General features: G+C 39.8%; 1 protein-coding gene across 1 annotated transcript in view; it reads right to left on the bottom strand.

Moving 5' to 3' along the window:
- Positions 1-280: 280 nt before the first annotated feature.
- The window catches only part of ST6GAL2 (ST6 beta-galactoside alpha-2,6-sialyltransferase 2), a 52,346-nt gene continuing 35,388 nt past the window's right edge, over positions 281-17,238 (bottom strand). Inside the window, exon 5 of the mRNA XM_037070472.1 lies at positions 281-717. Coding sequence (XP_036926367.1) covers positions 461-717 — 257 coding nt within the window. The 3' untranslated portion in view covers positions 281-460. The remainder of the gene's footprint in view (positions 718-17,238) is intronic.

Genomic DNA, 17,238 nt, shown 5'->3' with positions numbered 1-17,238 from the left:
AATGAATACATCTGAGTGCTAATTCAGACAGTCATCATAAACTCTAGGCTCCTTAATGACAAATGCCCATACAACTGACACACTAGATGTTATACTGTACCTCAGTGTCACCATTTTGCAGTAGAAACCATTTCTTCATATCACTGAAACTGACCCAGATAAGCAGTGTCCATAACATAAGAAAAGCTTAATATTTTTCTTACATATTTTCCCTTTTTCAGCTTTTCTTTTTCTTTTTTGCATCTTTCTTGATGTATTTTTTTCCTTTTTAATTCCATCATTATATTCAACACAGTAATAAATACTCAGTGGCTTAGATAAAGAATACTTGTGGCCATCACTAAATTGCAGTTTAAGAGACTCAATACTACATTGCCTAAAATATATCTTCAAGTATTGTTTCGTGACTTATAGAACAACAGTAGTACCTTATTGCACATTGGTTCCCAAGAGTCTCTTTTCACGAGCTGGGTGTGGGGCAGTGCACAGCCCGCAGCCCCGGCAGGACCACCTTCCCCTTATGGCGCAGGTCAGCCCCAGCACCCATGTTCAGGCGCTGCACCAGCAGCTTCTCATATAGCAGTGGGTGGTATGCTCCCAGTGTGCAGGCTGCATCGTAGTAGGGCTCGTGGTAGTGGCAGAGCTCTGTCTGCCTGATGGATGGAATGTACTCATACACGTGCACCTCACTGCACAAAGACATCATGACAAGGATTCCTGACATGGAGAGAAAAGTGGAACTTGATGAGCTCCAAACGGTAGGGGAATGTTGGAATAGTGGTTGTGGGCAATGACAGTGGCAAAAAACCCTGGCTCTGCACTCTTATCTTTACAACTGCAGAGTTCCAACTTCCAGTAAGTGGGTGTACTGATTCATGGAGTGTGGGGCACATTAAGATGCAATGCTAGCATATGTACTTGTTCAGGTGTTTACTATGGGACAGAAAAATAAAAGACACAGTTATTTAACCTAAAGACCTACAATCTAGTGAGTGACAGATTTGCATCCCCCAAGTTAGAAAATCATGTATCACATTCTACACTCAGGTCCCATCTGATTTCAATCATAGAACTGCTGTTTTCCAAAGAAACACATTAAAAATTGATTACAAAATAATTGCTTGACTATGAATTAAATATAATATAGTTGAATTAAAAGAAATGGAGTTGTAAACACAGTTTAAGATTCATATTAACACAATTACTTTTCTCACTGGAGCTGTATTAAAGTTGCTTTAATTGCTTTATTCTAATGTTTCAAATAGATAGCTATAACACATAATCATCATTGACCAAATCTAGTTTGTGATCTAGGCTAATGGGTTTTCTTTTCCTAGCACCACCTTGTTAACACCCTTTAAACATGAAAAAAATATGCACATCCCTTTAAGGGATACCCTTTAAAAAGGTATCCCTCATTACAGAAAAACAAAGTCATGCAGTTAGTTCCTATTATAGTCAATATTTGTCTGCAGAGGATGATCATGTTTCTAATTAATCAACCCTGTTTGCATCATGGAAATCCCACAACCAGAGAAAATACTGCATGAGGCATACCAAGGGGGATATTATTTAACCCATGGACACGAACTAAGTGGGTGGGGGAATGCTGGAGGGCAGGTGGGTACAGGGCAAAGTGGGGATAAAAGGGAAAAAATGGGAAAACTATAATAGCATAATCAATAAAATATACTTAAAAAAGAGTGAGGGACTACTTTTTAGTCTGTACTGTATACTCAGGTACCCACTCCCTGTGTGACTTCAGAAAGGGGTGTCCTTGGTGGTTCTCTCTGGGCTCCACCTGAATTGGCTATCACATTTGGCCAGCTCAAGGAAGGGGCCATAGCTGGGCAATAGGTCAGCCATGGAAGAAGAGGAGGAAGCCAGTAGAATGGAGAGGAACTGACCAATAACTGGGAGTTTTGACATTAGCTTTTGGGAACAACTTTACTTTATAGATTTGAACAGAGTAATCTTTTCTTTGTTAGGAATATGTTTTACTCTCAGCCACAGTACCTATATTGTGGCTGTCAATCACATTTTCTAGTCTTCTAACCAAGATACCATTGTCATCTCTGGGGCAGCTCCCTTTCTCCTTCTTCCCTTTCACCCCTTGTCTTCCAGGCTACCCTTTTAGGGTCAGGCCTCCCAATCCCTGGGCAAGCTTTTTGGATCTCCTGTGCAAAATCAGGCTCCTCTCTCTTAGGCCCCTTTCTTTTGCCGTCGCAATCCCCTCAGTAGCTTGAGGTTTTTAGTCTTTAGTTTCCTGTTTACCCAGCCTCGCCTTGCCTGCTCGGTCCGCCTTTTGGCTGGGCTTCCTCTCCACTTGGCTGACTGTCTCCTATTTCTGCCCCTCATATTGGTCTGGATGAATGATTCTTTAACTCCTTGGATGTGGAGTTTCATGCAGTTTGATTTTTTGGCACTTCTGGTTGTTTACTATTTGTAAATTGGTCGTTATCCTTCTTTTGGTTGTGTGAGGAGGCAAAGCATTTCTACCTATGCCTTCGTCTAAGCTGCAGTTCTCAACAGTGCCCATGAGTGTCCCAAAGAGCTATAGCCCAGTCTGTAGTCCAGAAGAGCTGGAACTTGATTAAAATTCTTCAGACTTCTTGTAGTAATCATTTGTATTGATTTCAAGCTACTAGAGCCAGGATAAAAGGGGCAATGGCAACTGCAGCAACTGAAGAACAAGACAGAAGGCAGAAGTCCCTCCTTCTGGGAAGCAATTACTGCTCTATGAACATTTTTTCTCTTCCTCACAAAATCATCTGTAAAGAATTGACACAGAGAATAAGAAAGTTAAGTGTGCAGGGAGAATTAAATTATTTTATTCCCAGTCACTTTGCACCTGCAACAAACAAGAAGCCCTATGATGTGTACATTCACTTTCCATGAGGGGCATAGGATCTGTGTTTGTGGAGGGAGAATGGCTTCAGTGTTTCCTAAGAAGAGCTATGTAAGAAGTTCTTTGTCATGGTTCAGCACTGACTGTTTCCCTCCCCTGCGTCTGGTGTGTGTCTGTGCCTGTTGTGCAAAAGGAGGTCAAGGATTCTAGGATGGGGTCAGGTCCAGCATATTATGCACCAATACATTATTACCATTTGCCTGCAGATGGCAGTGAAGAGGCCTCAAGGGTGTTTGGCATAAAGGCATCTCATAAACTAGCAGTGGAACTGTACTTAGATACTTTCCATGGGGACTGCAGTCAATTGTATATGAGCTGCTTTCTTTGAAACTCTGGTTCTTAAAGTGGCTAGCCTTTAAGGGTAATGTCATACCTAAGAAATATGTGAGTCAGTTTGTTGCTCCTCCTCCTAAAGCAGTTCTCAGACTTCAACCTGAAATAAATGACTTGGGCAGCTTGTTAAAAATGAAGATTCCTGGGACTTGTCCCCATTCCCAGACATTTAGATCCCATTGGCTTATGTTGGTGTCCAGGAAACTAATTTTTTTCAATTATTTTTCAAGTACAGTTTTCTATTAATCCCATCCCGTCCCACCCACGTGCTCCCCCCTCCCTCCCATTTCCACCCTTCTCAGTTGTTATCCATGTATCCTTTATATATGTTCCTCTAAATCCCTCCCCTATTTCCCCTGAAATTCCCTCTCCTCTCCTCTCTGGTCACTGTCAGCCCATTCTCTATTTCAAGGAAACTGAATTTTTCACAAGTACTACTAAACTATCTGTGGTGAAAGCCCACTTAAGAAAATTTTAATCCATCACAGAACAATGATTTTGTAAAATACAATAACAATTAATTATTAGAGAAATGAGCACATATTTAGATGACATTCTTTGTCAAATTTCTATAAAGATTTCTAAATACTTTCAATTTCTACCCTGATCTAGTTGTAGACCAGTAACAAGTATTCCTGGTCCAATGCTGGCTCACTAACTATGTTTGGAGGACCATGCTGGTCTAATACACACACTCTTTGAAACACTCTGCCTCCCCAGGGATCCCCAGGCTGCCTCAAAGTAGCTAGACATTCTATGTTACAGGCAGCTAACACACCCAAGAAAAACTCTGGGTGGTTTCCCTAGACATCCTTGATGTCTAATACCTTGGTCTCAAAGGTTTATTAGATGCTTGAATCTGATTTTTTTAAAGTTTTCCAGAGAAAAATTTTACTCTTGCTGCTAGTTAATTACATTTAAAATCACGTGTTTGCTAAGTATAGAATATAGCTATTGTTACAAGTCTAGGCAAAAAGTTATGGTTTTTCTGTAAGTAAATAGGTACATTTGAGCACTTTCATAAATATTTTATATTTTAAAATATCTTCTACAGCAGTGGCATCTAACCCACAGACCACAGGCTGCATGTGGCCCAGGATGGCTATGGATGCAGCCCAATATAACATTTTAAATTTTCTTAAAGTACTATGAGATTTGTGTGTGTGTGATTATGTGTTGCAATGTATTTATTGTGTGGCCCAAAACAAGTTTTCTTCTTTCAGCCTGGCCCAGAGATGCCAAAGGTTGGTCACCCCTATTACAGCTTCAGAAATATAGAAACTTGTTAATCAGTTCATGATAATCCAAAATGAAGGCCAACAGAGGTTAAGAAAGTGTGGCTTCTCGTCTTAAATATTCTGTATAATTCTTCCTGATTTCTACCTATCTGAAGCAGAATCAACAACAATGGTTTCCCACATCATTTTGTGCTCTTACATGAATGTGTGGCTTGCTATAACTACAAGCCTTGGCCAGGTATCCTAAAATTTAAGTATTAGCAGAATCTGCTCCAAGTATTTAAATAGTAGCCAAATGACAACAGAATTAGTATGGTAGTACCTTCAAAAAGAAGGGAAAATGATTTTATAGCTCATTGGGTACATGCAAAAAATGAACAAGATTTATGGTACCGAAGGTAGAGAATTTATTTATTATTTTGAACTATTTTTCAGACAGTGGGGTCAATTTGTTTAGCATATGCATACTCTACTTTTAAATTTATTCAGGACATTATTACACATAAATTTGAGTTTGAATTCGACTTTATTATATAATAAATACTAAAAATCATTATTGAATGTAGATAAATGTATACATTAGTTTTCTTAGGAATTATTAATAGCACTTGGAAATACATAAAATCTTCAAAATAAAATTTCTTCTCTGGCACAGTTCTGGGTCTGTATGTTAGGGTATGGGGATATGGGGAGTAAATACTGCTGGGAGGCAGGGTTAGGGAAGGATTGGGAAAGACCAGAGCCTTCAAGTATTGTTGGAGACCTCTTCAATTAAATCCAACATTCATTAAATTGGGCACAGTGCCAATCATTGGAAATTTAGAAAATACTTCTTTCTTCTTTTTTTAATCCTCACCCAAGGATTTTTTTTAATTTCTTATTGTGTGTGTGTGTGTGTGTGTGTGTGTGTGTGTGTATGTATTTAGAGAGAAAGACACCAATTGGTTGCATTCTGTATGTACCCCAAGTGGGGATTGAGCCCACAACTTAGGTATGTGCCCTGACTGTGGATCAAACATGCATTTTGGTGTATGGGATGATGCTCCAATCAACTGAACCACCAAACCAGGGTTAGAAAATGTTTCTTTAAGAAATGCAATTATCCCTGGCTGGTGTAGCTCAGTGGATTGAGCATGGGCCTGCAAACCAGATGATCGCTGTTTGATTCCCAGTCAGGGCACATGCCTGGGTTGCAGGCCAGTTCCCAGCAGGGGACTCACGAGAAGCAACCATACATTGATATTTCTGTCCTTCTCTCCTTCCTTTCCCCTCTAAAGATAAATAAATAAAATCTTTAAAAAAAAGAAAAGCAATTAGGATCCAAGATGGTGTAAGAATGAATGGCAGTCACACTAACATCCTCCCAGGACCAATATGGAATTACAACTAAATTGTGGACAAATCATGCTGAATAAACAACTGAACAATAATGAGAGAGAGGCCTTATAAATATGAACGGGCACAAGAAACAGCTTTTATACAATGTGACTGGTATGAAGTGTGGTGGAGATGTGAGAGGGCAGGCTGGGCACCCATGAGTGGCAGCTGAAGTGCTGGAGGGATATCTCAGCAGCTGCAGGGATCCCCTTGAGAAGTGTGGGGTCTAAACTTGAATCTGGGCTCCCCAGCCTAGAGCACGAGTGCTGAAAAAGTACACAGATAACATCCAGATGCAAAAAGTGGCAGGGTTCCTCTCTGCCAGAGACAGATGGCTGGAGATGCAAAGAGCCACTTAAAGGACCAACACAAAATTTTCATATGCATCCACTTACCATGAGCTCCAACAAAGGGGGCCAGAGTGGACTAGAGATGCTTGAGAAGGGACTGGGGATGGTGGCTTTGGGGAAAGAACTGAGAGAACAGCCACCAATACCCCAGTGTTGAGTCATCCCCCATACTGGAGGAGCCATCTTGCTCAGGCAGACCACTCCCCTCCAAGTGGCATCAGCCTGAAGGGGAGCAATAGTCCCACCCCCAAGATACCCTGTGGAGCTTAAGCCTGACTGCAGAGTGACTAGATCAACAACTGAAGAAATCAGACACAGACAATGGATCCCTTGTAGTTGCAAACAGGTTACCTAAAGTCAGACTGGGACACCATCTGACAACACCAGAAGCAGATATAGAAACAAAAAAACACTGGTAAATACTAGATGCCACTAAGACAAAATTCACCATGGTCTTCCCCATGATTTGTGATATTTTCTTTCCTGTATAGTTTTTTAACATTCATTTTTTGTCCTTTAAGTTTGTACATATTAAGCCACTAGATTTTATACTATAGTGTATTTCAATTCTCATATTTTGCTTTTCCCTTCTCTTACCCCATTTTACCTTCTTCTTTCCTCTTATTATTTTCATTTTAAATTTTGTTTTATCTCTTGCTACAACTTTCACACTCTTGCTATTTCTCACCTGTCAAGCCTCTCAAAAGCAATTTTCTTACCAATGGTCACCTTATATTCTTTTTCCTGCTCTTAAAATACCTGCGTTCTTTCTCCACCTTTAGCAATTTTTGTTCGTTGGTTGTGGACAGGGAAGTTTTTGTTGCATTTTTCAGTTTTATCTCCAGATCTTTACTATTCTTGTATTTTATATCTCAAATGTTACTGTTCCTCTCTCCTACTTCATTCAGCATTCAATCTACCTTTTCTTTTTCTGTCTCATATTTTAACTTTTCACTGTTTTAATGTTTATTTTCTTTTCTATATTTTTCTTTCATCTAGCCCTTGCTTTTTTTTGGTCTCAAATTTTATTTTTTTTCCTGTCTTAGCCTGGTTTTTGTTCCTGACTCTTAGTATTTCCTCCCCATCATCTCAAAATCCTTCCCTTCCCTCTAGACATCTTTTAAGCTTTTCTTTCTTTTAACCCTCTTATTCCCACTCCACCTAAATTAATCTTAGTTCATTTGTTGTTGATAATGCTGTGGTGGATCTTTTCTCCAATTTGATTCATAATTTTTTATTCACTTTTCTTTTTCTTTCCCTCTCTCACATTATTTTTTAATTTTCTTTTTAAACCTAATACTATATTCTTCCTTTATCTTAGTCCATTCTGCCTTCTTAATTTCCTTCTTTATTTATGATATAACTTTTATTTTCTCTCTTTGCATTGCTCTGCTTCCCTACTCTTTCTAGGACTGCTCCCATTACCCTCTCAAAACCATTTTTCTTTCAGTCATATCATATTTTCTGCTTCTTTCTTATAATAGTCTTAATGTCTTTATAGCCTTACTAATACTGATTCATTTTTTGTTGATAGTGGGACTGTAGGTGGGAATTATTTTTGCAGATATGGGATGTTTGTTTCCTGGGCTGTGTGGTTTTGACTCATTCTCCCTGGACAACTGCATACAAGACATGGTGGGTGGAGTGACTCTCGGTCAACTGAATCAACAAAGAATGATGCAGCAACAATGAAAACCCAATTATATTCCAGAGAGCCAACATAAAGAGTATAAAGGGCATCCAAGAGATAAAGGAGACTACACCACTGAATATCACAAGTTTCCTACCATAGAAGTTCACACCACAAAGACAGGGAGTCAAAGCATATCAATTTGAGAACAGAACAAACAAGAAGAGTCTCCCCTATAATGGTGAGAGAAAGAAACAACACCAAATAGAAAGGAAAGAAGTAATACCCAAAAAGAGTGCTAAATGAAATAGAGGTAAGTAAACTATCAGACATTGAGTTCAAAACAATGATTATAAGGAAGCTCAACGAGCTCAGTGAGAATTGTAAAAAACTACAGGGAAGCTATAAGGAACTCACTGTGAACTACATCAGCATGAAAAAGATACAGAAATTAGCAATAAGAGCCAGGAGGAAATGAAGAATAAAATTTCTGAATTGAAGAACAAAGTAGAGGAAACTAAAAACAGGCTAGATGAATCAGAGGATCAAATCAGCAAAAAGGAGCACAAGGTAGAAAAAAATTCCCAGACTGAGCAAAAAATTGAAAAGGACACAAAAATAACAAAGAGGGGTTAAAGGAGCTGCAGGACAACATGAAACATGATAATATCTGTATAATAGGGAGTCCAGAAAGAGAAAAAGATGAGTAAGGGATAGAAAACCTGTCTGAAAAAGTAATGATAGAAAATTTCCCTAACTTGGTGAGAGAAAAAGTCATGCAAGTCCAGGAAGACCAGAAGGTTCCAATCAAGATAAACTCAAAGAGGCCCACTCCAAGACACATCATAATTAAAATGGCAATCTTTACCGTGGCCTGTGTGGCTCAGTGGTTGAGTGCCAGTCTGTGATTCAAAGGGCCACTGGTTCTATTCCCAGTCTGGAGTACATGCCTGGGTTGCAGGCCAGGTCCCCAGTAGAGGGAGTGTGAGAAGCAACAACACATTGATGTTTTTCTCCCTCTCTTTCTCTCTCCCTTTCCCTCTTTCCAAAAATAAATAAATGAAGTTTATTTATTTATTTTAAAAATGGCAAATTTCAAAGACAAAGAGAGAACTTAAAGGCAGCAAGGTAGAAACAGATATTAATATACAAGGGAGTTCTGATAAGGCTAGTAGCTGATTTCTCCACAGAAACAGTAGAAACCAGAAGAGAATGGTAAGAAATATTCCAAGTAATGAAAAGCAAAGGTTTGCAAACAAGACTACTCTACCCAGCAAGGCTCTCATTTAAAATGGAAGGCAAAATAAGGAGTTTCTCTAATTAAAGAAGGCTAAAAAAATACATATCCACCAAACCAACATTGCAAGGCATGCTAAAGGGACTGCTTTAAGAAGATGAAGAAAGAGAGTGAGAGAGGAACACAGGTATAAAGGAGAAAAATGGCAATGAATAAGTACTTATCAATAATAATCTTAAATGTTATTGGATTAAATGCTCCAATCAAAAGACATAGGTTAGTTGAATGGATAAGAAAACATGCTCCACATATATGCTGCCTATAAGAGATGCATCTCAGAACAAAGTACCTACACAGACTGAAAGTGAATGGTTGGAAGGAAATTTCCCAAGAAAATGAACAGGAAATAAAAGCTGGGGTTGCAATATTTATATGAGACAAAGTATATTTCAAAACAAAGGCCATAAGAAAACGGCACAGAAGGACCCTTAATAATACTCAAGGGTAGAATTCATTAAGAATATCTAAACATTATAAACATATATGCACTCAACATAGGAGCACCCAAATACATAAGGAAATCTTGAAGGACATAAAGAAAGGTAATGACAGCAACACTTATAGTAGGGAATTTTAATACCCCACTGTCAACAATGGACAGATCTTCCAAATAAAGAAGCAACACTGATATTGTGGTCCTGACAGATGCACTATATCAAATGGATTTAATTGATGCACAGACCCTTTTACCTCAAATAAGCAAACTACACATTTTTTCAAATGCACGTGGAACATTTTCAAGGATAGACCACATGAAAGGACACAAAACAAGCCTCAACAAATTCAAGATAATTGAAATCATATCAAGCATTTTCTCAGACCACAATGGCTTGAAAGTAGAAGCCAAACTAAAGGGAAAAATTCAAAAACAGTCAAGTTCATGAGCACTGAATAACATGTTATTAAACAATGAGGGGCTTAACAGTGAGATCAAGGAAAAAGACACAAAGTCTGTGGAAACAAATGAAAATTAACATACAACAGCCCTAAACTTATGGGACACAGTGAAGGCAGTCCTGAGAGGGAAGCTCACAGCAATACAGGCCTACCAAAAAAGATAAAAAACTTTCAAATAAACAACCTAATCCTGCATCTACAAGAAATGGAGGAACAACAACAAAGCCCAGAACAAAGAGAAGGAAGGAAATAATCAAAATCAGAGTAGAAATAAACTACATAGAGACTAAAAGAACAATTCAAAGGATCAATAAACCCAGGAGCTGGCACTTTGCAAAGATAAAAGAAATCAACAGGCCTTTAACCAGACTCATCAAGAAAAAAGAAAGAGGACCCAAATAATAAAATCAGAAGTAAAGAGAAGAAATTGCAATTGATACCACAGAAACACAAAGGATTATAAGAAATTACTATGAACAAATACATGCCAAGAAATTTGAAAACTGGGGTGAAATGGACAAATTTCTAGAAACATGTAGTCTTGCAAACCTAAATGAAGAAGAAGCAGGAAGTCTGAACAGATCAGTAACAGCCAGTGATATTGAAGCAGTAATCAGAAAACTTCCAGCATACAAAAGCCCTGGACTGGACTACTTCACAGGAGAATTTTACAAAACATTTAAAGAAGAACTAACTCCTATTCTCAAACTATTCCAAAAAACTCCAAAAGAGGAAAGACTACCAAACTCTTTTTATGACATCAGCATTTTCCTAGTCCCAAAATGAGATAAAGACATAACAAAGAAAGAAAACTACAGGCTAATACCATTGATGAACATAGATGCTAAAATCCTGAAAAAAATATGGGCAAACTGCATCCAGCAATACATTAAAAAGATCATACACCATGATCAAGTGGGATTCATTCCAGGGATACAAGGATGGCACAATATTTCTAAATCAATAAATATAATACATCACATAAACAAAATGAAAGACAGAAATCATATGATCATATCAGTAGATGCTGAAAAAGCATTTGATAAGGTACAGCACCCATTTATGATAAAAACACTCAGCAAAGTGGGAATAGAGGGAGCATTCCTCTGTATAATAAAGGCCATATATGAGAAACCTCCAACCAGCATCATACTCAATGGGCAAAGTCTAGAAGCTTTCACCCTAAGATGAGGCACAAGACAAGGGTGACAACTTTCACCACTTCTCTTCAACATAGTATTTGAAGTTCTAGCCCCAGTGATCAGAAAAGAAAAAAAAATAAAAAGCATACAAATTGCAAAGAAGGAAGTAAAACCATCATTGTTTGCAGCTGACAGATGGTGTACATAGAAAAACCTATAGACTCCATTGAAAAACTACTCCACCTAGTAAGTGAATTTGGCAAAATGGCAGGATACAAAGTCAATATTCAGAAATCAAAGGCATTTTGATACCAACAATGAAATATCAGAAACAGAAATTAGGAAAAATATCTTGTTTATTATAGAAAGAAGAAAAATAAAGTACCTGGGAATAAACTTAACCAAGGAGGTAAAAGACCTGTACTCAGAAAACCACAGAAAACTGAAGTAAGAAATTAAGGAAGACACAAATAAATACAAGCATATACTGTGTTCATGAACTGGAAAAATTAACATCACTAAAATGCCCATACTATCCAAAGCAATTTATATATTCCATGTAATTGCTATTAAAATACCAATGACATTATTTCACATATATTGATCAAATATTTCAAAAATATATATGGAACCATAAGTGACTGCAGATAGCCTCAGCAATTTTGAGAAAGAAGAAAAAACAAACAAATGAGACTGCATCAAATTAAAAAGCTCTGCATAGCTAAAGAAAACATCAGCAAAATGAAAAGGGAACAAATGATATGGGAAAGCATATTTGCCAATAATACCTTGGACAAGGGTTTGATCTCCAAAATATAGAAAAAACTCATATGATTCCACACCAGGAAGACAAACAGTACAGTTAAAAAACGGGCAAAGGACCTGAAGAGACACTTCTGCAAGGAGGATATACATATGAAAGGACACTCAGCATCACTAGCAATCAGAGAAATGCAAATTAAAACCACAATGAGATACCACTTCACACCAGTGAGAATGGCCATCATAAACAAATCAACAAAACACAAGTGGTGGTGAGGCTGTAGAGAAAAGGGAACCCCAGTACACTGTTGGTGGTAATGCAGACTGGTGCAGCCATTGTAGGAAACAGTGTGGAATTTCCTCCAAAAACTAAAAACAGGACTGCCTTCTGACCTGGTGATTCCACTGCTGAGATTATACCCTAAAAATTCTGAGACACCAATTCAAAAGAACCTATGCACTTCAATGTTCATAACAGTATTATTTACAATATAGTCTTCCAGTGTTGGAAACACTGGAAATGAGTGGAAACAGCCTAAATGTCCATCAGTAAATAAGCACATAAAAAAACTTTAGTACATTTACACAGTGGAATAGTATGCAGCAGAAAGAATAAAGGATCTCCTACCTTTTGTGATGGCATGGATGGGACTGGAGAATATTATGCTATGAGAAATAAACCAGGTGGTGAAAGACAGATACCATATGATCTCACTTACTTATCAGTGGAACCTTATCAACAAAACATACAAGGGAGCAAAATAGAGCAAGAGACTAGGAAATAAAGAAAAAAACTTGACAGTGACCAGAAGGGAGAGGTCTGGGGCTACTGGGGGAAAGATGGGCAAGGATCAAGTCAACGAACATGTAAAAAGAACCCATGGACAAGGATAGTAGGGGGAAGGATTGAATGTGGGAGAGAGATGTGAGCAGGGCAGAGGAGAGCAATGGGGGAAAAATGGGGACAACTGTAAACAGCAGCAAAAACCATTTTTTTTAAAAAGAACAATGTTGGAGAGAAAATGGGGGATGCAATAATATACTATTTCTGTAAAGACTGCTTTACATTGAGGAAATTAAACATCTTCCAATGTTTAAATTAAAAAGGAATAATTATCAAATTATACTAAAGAATTAACCTTTCAACTTAAAAACAGAGTTTAAGCCTATAACCTAAATTTCTTAGGGTAACTTGAAGAAAGTATGTTAAATATTGTACTGAGAAAAATGTTTGGATATAACCAGGCTTTCTGCTGAAGTGCTACGGTGCTGAGCCCTGTCATCCACAAATGACACAGCTACCAACAACACGTGGTTTTCAGATGGTTTCTGAATTACCACCAGTAGGGGTCCATGTTGGGAGTCTCCAACCAACCCCTAAGTTTTATGATTGGTCGTGCTGACTATACAAGCACATACTCATATTCACCTATGATTTATTATGGCAAAAGTATACAAGGAAATATCAGCAAAGGAAAAGTCACATGGGGAAAAAAGTTCATGAGAACCAGGAGCAAGCTTCTAGAATCCTCTCCTGATAGTCACAAAGATTTACATAATTACTTCAGGAACACATGTGAAATGTTGCCAACAAAGAAAGCTTCTTAGAGACTCAGTACTCAAGATCTTCACTGGGAGCTGGTCATGTAGGCAGCCTTTGTCTGGCATAAACCAAAATCCAGACTCGCAGAAGGAAAGCAGGTGCTCAGTAAAGCCACATTGCTAAATAAATAGTCTAGACACATTGAACCACTCTTATCTGATAAGTTATGGAGGTGGGAACCCTTCCCACCTCCAAGTTCCCAGATGCCAACCTTGGAAGTAGACCTTCCTAAGCATCAGTAGGTAGGCCTACTATGTCAGAATTTTTCTGCACAGATACCATATATGTGTTGGGAACTGCTCTGCCAGGCCTTAGGAGTTGTAACTGCGCACCCCCCCCCCCGCCCTCCCCATGGCTAAGGCTGAGTGAGCGACCTTTGGACTGTGAGCCACTAAGGAGACAAAGCTTATCTTCCTGGCAGGAGCACTGCTTCTGCTTCATCCATCTCTGGCCCCCAGTGCTTGGTTGGTTAGTCTAGGATGGGTAAGACCCCTCAGAGTGCGGGCAACTGAAGCCAGACACAATCACTTGGGAGGTACACAAGGAAGGACTTGGGGGGCTGCAGCAAAGAGGGGGATGATGGACCCCAGCTCCCTGGCTATTCTGACATAGCCTGAGTCCCCATTTCCATCTGGTAGAAGCACTTTCTGGTTCTAACCCACTTAAGCCTAAAAACCTATGACGGGGAAGGAGGTGCAGCCCTTTGCTGACTAGAATGAGTTCCAGGGTGATTTGGCATGAGAAAGAGTTCCTAAAGTCCTGTGAAGCCTACTTTGCTAAGAGTGCTTTCATTCATATGATAAGGGTCCAAGCAGGAAATGAGTATGTCTCCCAAAGTTTTTGCAACTTACCTGACAGACACTGACTCAGACTAAGCCCTCAGATTTCTTTGAAATACTATCTATTGTTTGATCCGTGCCTGACATTGATTGATGAGCTTTACCTGTATTCCTGTGTGTTCCAAACCTAATAAAAGCCATTGAGGAAGGGGTATATATATATATATATATATATATATATATTCAAAGTATCATGTTACTTTGTAATAATTTCCCCATGCCAGATCAACATGGGGAATTCACATCTGGTTATGCTAATAATGTTATTACTATTTTTCATTTCCTCTCTCATAACTGTGCAGTATTACCTCAAAAGTAAGAAGAATACAACTCACCTAATGTGCTATTCAGTAAAGAATTTTTTAAAAACTACTTAAAGACACTTTATGTGAAATAACAGTTTATTAGCTGCCAAAAAGAAACTGCTTTCATCACTAATAAAATTTTACTGCTTTTAGGTGGAGCTGCGGTTTTTGACAGGCAGATTAATATTTAGATACCTCTTCATGTATTTTTACAAGCCAATCAAACGGGCAGGTGGACAGTTTTTTTGTAATAACTAAACATAATTCAGCCCTGGCTAGTGTAGCTCAGTGGATTGAGCACGGGCCTGTGAAGCAAAGGGTCGCCAGTTCAATTCTCAGTCAGTGCACATGCCTGGGTTGCAGGCCAGGTCCCCACTAAGGGACACATGAGAGGCAACCGCACATTGATGTTTCTCTCCCACTCTTTCTCCTTCCCATCCCCTCTCTCTAAATATAAATAAAATATTTTAAAAAATTTTAAAAATAGGGAAGGACAGAAGATGGAGGCGGAGTAGGACAAAGGATTTTGCTTCCCTCCATGTGCCGGAGAAAAACCGGGCTGATCTGCGGAGGAGCACAGTGGATAGCCAACAGGGACCCAGAATATAGGAAGGCAGGACTCCAGAAAGTGTAGGGGACACTGAATGACCAGAGGTTGAGGAGAGGAGACGACTGCAGATCAACAAGGTAGGAGGAAACACCGAAGAGGCTGCAGGCCCTCTGCCAGGCCGCGCCAGGGCCCTGGCTGGGCTGCCCTGGTCTCTGAGAGCCGAGGGCAGGCGACAACAACCCTGGGAGAGAACTAGTCACAGGCACCCTCCCTAACCAGCAGGGCACAGATTGGAAAACACCAGGAGAGATCGGTTTGCCTGTAGTGGCAGAGAGAGGAGTTGGGCATTGGGAAGCAAACCAGAGAGCTCTGATAACCCGTGGGTCAGGCTGCAGTTGCCGGCTTGGGAGAACTGAGAGCCGCCAGTGCATTCCCTGTAGCTCGGGGTCAGAGCCAGGTCTGCCACAGACCCTGGGAGTCTTGGTCTCCTAGCAAGGCCCTTGGAAGAGAGCCAGTCACCAGCTCCCTCCCTACCCAGCCTGCGCAGACTGAGGAGAGCCAGGAGTCAGGCTGCGGCTGTCGGCTTGGGAGAACTGAAAGCCGCCTGTGCATTCCCTGTAGCATGAGACCTGAGCTGGCTCTCCCACAGTCTTGGGGAGCCTCAGGCTGCTAGCAAGGCCCCTTGAAGAGAGCCAGTCATCAGCTCCCTCCCTACCCAGCCGGGCGCAAATGGAAAAATGCCAGGAGTCAGGCCATGGTTGCCAAATTGGGAGAATTGTGAGTTTCCCTGTGTGTTCTGCCACAGCACAGGGAAAGGTCCGCGTGCAAGCCTGCGAGACCAGGAAAGCCATAGCTGGGAAGCCTGGGGGAAAAATGTGCTTTCAGTGGGGCGCTAAAGAGCAGTGCCAGTCTGGATCTTGGGAGGACACTGGAGAGACCAGTTGAGTTCACCCAGATTGAGAAAGGCCACACTAATAACCCCTCAGGTTGCTGCAGCTACTAAGACCAGAAGAAAAGGTTTGACCAGCTGGAAACCAACAAGAGGAGTAGGTGGAAGCAAAGAACACCAACATACCTGCAAAAGACTGCACCACTGAATTTCACAGGTATCGTACCACAAAAGTCCACACCATAAACCCAGGGAAACAGAACAGATCAATTTAAGAAGCTGAGGCCAACAAGAAGAGCATCACAAACAATGGGAAGACAAAGAAACAATCCCCAAATGAAAGAAAAGGAGGAAGTCTCAGAAAGAATGTTAGATGAAATAGAAGCAAGTCAACTATCAGATATTGAATTCAAAGCACTGGTTATTAGGAAATTCAAAGAGCTTACAACGAGCAACTAGAAACTACAGGGGAGTTACAATGAACTCTCCGCAAGCAATACCAATATGAAAGAGGAAATAGAAACGATCAGCAAAGGCCAAGAGGAAATGAAGAATACAATTTCTGAACTGAAGAACACAGTAGAAGGTATGAATAGTAGGATTGATGAGGCAGAAGACCACATAAGTGAGATCAAAGACAGGGTAGAAAGAATCTCCCAGACAGACCAAGTAATGGAAAAGAGAATCAGAAAGAATGGAGAGAGTTTAAGAAAAATGCAAGACAATATGAAACGTAATAATATCCGAATAATAGGAATACCAGATGGAGAGGAAGAAGAACAAGGGATAGAAAACCTACTTGAAAGTAATAATGGAAAATTTTCCTAAGTTGAGGAGAGATAAAGTCACATGAATCCAGGAATCACAAGAGTCTCAATCAGGTGGAACCCAAAGAGGCCTACTGCAAGACACATCATCATTAAAATGGCAAAACTCCAAGACAAAGAGAGAATCCTAAAGGCAGTAAGGGAGAAAAAGGAAGTAACATACAAGGGGGTCCAAATAAGGCTGGCTACTGACTTCTCAATGGAAACATTCCAAGCAAGAAGAGGATGGCCAGAAATATCCCAAGTAATGAGAACCAGAGGCCTACAACCAAGGCTACTTTACCCAGTAAG

Source organism: Sturnira hondurensis, unplaced genomic scaffold (genome assembly GCF_014824575.4).
Source record: "Sturnira hondurensis isolate 20B ecotype Veracruz unplaced genomic scaffold, ASM1482457v3 Scaffold0001304, whole genome shotgun sequence".
In the NCBI taxonomy this organism is placed as follows: domain Eukaryota; kingdom Metazoa; phylum Chordata; class Mammalia; order Chiroptera; family Phyllostomidae; genus Sturnira; species Sturnira hondurensis.
This window is presented reverse-complemented; position numbering and strand designations above follow the sequence as displayed.